Source organism: Galeopterus variegatus, unplaced genomic scaffold (genome assembly GCF_000696425.1).
Source record: "Galeopterus variegatus unplaced genomic scaffold, G_variegatus-3.0.2 Scaffold6120, whole genome shotgun sequence".
In the NCBI taxonomy this organism is placed as follows: Eukaryota; Metazoa; Chordata; class Mammalia; order Dermoptera; family Cynocephalidae; genus Galeopterus; species Galeopterus variegatus.
The window spans coordinates 51,515-54,925 of record NW_007732231.1 but is presented as its reverse complement, the minus strand read 5'-3'; the positions used below and the strand labels follow the sequence as shown (position 1 = coordinate 54,925).

General features: G+C 36.5%; 1 protein-coding gene across 1 annotated transcript in view; it reads right to left on the bottom strand.

Annotated features, from left to right (window-relative positions):
- The window catches only part of UBN2 (ubinuclein 2), a 71,235-nt gene that overhangs the window by 29,952 nt on the left and 37,872 nt on the right, over positions 1–3,411 (bottom strand). The window contains exon 7 of the mRNA XM_008590458.1: positions 2,115–2,185. Within this exon, the coding sequence (XP_008588680.1) occupies positions 2,115–2,185 (71 nt within the window). The remainder of the gene's footprint in view (positions 1–2,114; positions 2,186–3,411) is intronic.

Genomic DNA, 3,411 nt, shown 5'->3' with positions numbered 1-3,411 from the left:
AGGGTTGCGATCCCGTTACCGGTCAGTAAAAAAGACAAAAAGGAAAAAAAAAAAAAGGCAGATAGGTCTTACTGCAAAGTATCCACTAGGAATGGTACTACCTGCCTGGAGCAACTTGTTGAGCAGAACTGTCAGGCTGAATGGGAATCATAGGTAAAGAGTGTCATGATTTATTAGCAATGTCCACTTCAGGTAACAGGGTAGGAAATCAAGTCAGCATGTTATATATGAGAGTACTTCAAAAAATTTATGGAAAAACAGAATTAAAAGAATACAAAATTTTCGAGGAACTTTTTGTAGTACCCTCATATTTGTTGATCCAGGTCAAATTCAACTAGGCAAAAAGAAAAAGAGTTCTCTATTACAACAAATTGATCTCTCTTTCTCCCCAGCATAAGGAAGCAATGGTGAAGCAGAGCCAGAACATCTGGATAATTTCATGGGAATTATTATCCCAAATAATCATGTACCAGATGCCCTTAAAAGAGCAACCCAGTCCAGAAAAATAAGGTATCTTTGTTTAGGAAAGTGGAAAAAAGGCCAGGGGGAATAAAAAAATGACTAAAATGGAAAAAATTCAACTGTGAACACTAGGGCTTATGGAACTGGAAGCATACACTCTGTGAAGTGAAAAGTAGATGGGCTCCAAAAATCTAGAAGATTTGTTTTAAGAAGACAGACATTGGAGGAATGAACAGAGAAGCCTGTTAATAGGATGGTGATATTCTGCTTATTTGACATGTTATGTCCCTAGGATGGTCTTTTGACCCTCCCAGGGGAGAAACAGCTGTTCCCTCTTACAGAAGAGTAAAATAAAAAAGAATAGTCTCAGTCACAAGAGAAGTACCTAATCTAGTACACTTAGGGCTCTCAGGTAGAAAAAAAAAAAGAAGTGCAAGTCAGATCCCTGATTATGGAATCTGGGACAGCTCTGATGAGTAATGTATGCACTGTCTGTTGAGTCTAGAGTTTGAAAGGGAGCTAGGTAAAAAGAGGTGGTGCAGACAGGAAGTGCTTGCCTAACTTTCAGGCAGACAACACAATCTGAGAATCCCTGGCTAACATAAATAAGAACAGGAACAAGAAACTCCTCTGCCCACCATACTAGCTGCACACTAGCTTCTATGTTTCTGAGACTAATTTTAATTACTCCAGGATAACAAAGATTGCTGTTTATTACAATAGTTATCAGAACCAATGAGCCAAATAGTCCTTTTTTTATATTTCATGAGAAACTATCTCCATTATTATTTAAAAGACAGGAATCAATTAGAAACATTGCTTTTCTGTGTCTTTCTATATGGTGCTACTAAACCACTAAGAATACACATACATTACTTTCATCAGAAAGGAGTACAATTGGTTGCTTTCCCCATGATCACTTTTTTGCCCAGTTCTGCTTGCAGCCAATTATATACTTGATTCCTATTACCAATGGTTAAAATCTATGAACCAATAGGTTTACACGTGCAGCTTATTTGATCACAACCTTAGAACCTATAGCTTCATTAGTATCAAAAGCTAAGAATGCAAAATTATTGCTAAGTTAAATATAAAAATATCTAATTTAAATACAAAGCATATCATGTATCAGCCTTTACCTTCTCTTATCCCAATTTAACTTCTGTCTTCTTCACACTACCTTCACCCTACCTCACGATCATGATTTCTTCATTAAACTGTACTTTCCGTTTGGCTATCAAAGTTTGTATGAATTATAATTATCCTCACTTGAAATCAATGAAATTATTTTTCCCAAGTCTGAGTAGTGAAAGTAAATGAAAAATTATACCAAATTTTTATAAATAAGCTTTCCCAGAAAAGATCTTTTCATATAAGGTGACATAAAATAGATTTAAGTATAGGTTAATATTCAACCTGTACAGTGGTCATTTCCTTTGGGAGCTTTTATTATTGTAAGTGGTCTGGGAGAACCAATATATGCAGAAGTTTACTTCTGCTGACCAACACATGTTAACCAAAGACACTGTAAGACTGAAAGGGAAGAGCTCATATATGGGACTAAGCAACCAATCAGTGTTTGTATCTCAAAGGCCTACTATATTTTTAAATAAATAATTCTTTAGTTTTTAATAAAAAAGAAAACTACTTACTCCAGAAGAATATTATTCATATCCTGGGTAAAGAATTTTTTCCTTCCTTCTTCATCAAAAAGTTTGGCAGCCTAAAGAAACATAAGAAAGATTGTCAATATAAAAGTCCAAAATGAGTATCACTAGGCTGAAATCAAGGTGTCAGCAGGGTCACACTAGCTCTAGAGGAGAACTCGTTCCCTGCCTGTCCCAGCTGCTGCTGCCTGCCGGCCCTCCTTGGTTGTGGCTGCAGCCCTCCAATCTTCAAAGACAGCATCTTCAAATTCCTCTGTGCTCTGCCTTCTCCTCTGTGAATACAATATTTGCCTCAGGTTCCTGCTTCTAGAGATACATGTGATTACTCAGGGCCCACGGGATAATCTAGGATAATCTTCCCATCTCAAGATCATTAATTTGATCAGTTCTGCAAAGACACGGCCCTCCCTCTGCCATATAAGGTAACATTCACAGGTTCTGGGGATTATAATACGGATATCTTTTGGGGGGTAATTTTTTAGCCTATCACAGATATTTTAAAAATCTGAAAAAAGTTATGTGATTCTAAGAGAATGAAAGAATATAAAAGAATGAAAGATCAATTCCCATCAAGGTTAAAGGTCTTTAGAATTAAACAGAACAGGTATTTAGAAATATAATAAATCAAAGAAATGTAAATCCCAATCATGTGATCAATTCAAGCAGAAGATGCAGACTTCTATGTGTAGACAAAAGAATTTGATAACAGATCTAACTTGAATCCAAGAATTCCATAATAATGTCCTTAAGTTACAGAGTCATTGACATAACAATTATAAACAGGGTTCACTACATTTCATTAGGATCACTGACCAGAATACAGTAAACAATCTAGCTGAAATGTGTGGCTGGGGGCAACAAGCTATTCAGTATATGACAGGAAAAAAAATTCAACTTAGATATGGCCAACAAAAAAACAGAGTTGGCAATCTCAAGAGAAAGTTAAAAGCCAAACATGTAGTAAATAAGTAAAGTAATATGGAACTGACTGTACAACTGTTGAAAAAAATTAAAGAATCTTTTTGGCGGCTGGCTGGCTTGGGGATCTGAACCCTTGACCTTGATGTTATCAACACCGTGCTCTAACCAACTGAGCTAACCTGTACAACTGTTGAAAAAAATTAAAGAATCTTTTTGGCGGTTGGCTGGATTGGGGATCTGAACCCTTGACCTTGATGTTATCAACACCGTGCTCTAACCAACTGAGCTAACCGGCCAGCCCAAAGAATTTTTTTTTTTCCTTTTTGTCTTTTTTCGTGACTGGCAACGGATCGCAACCCTC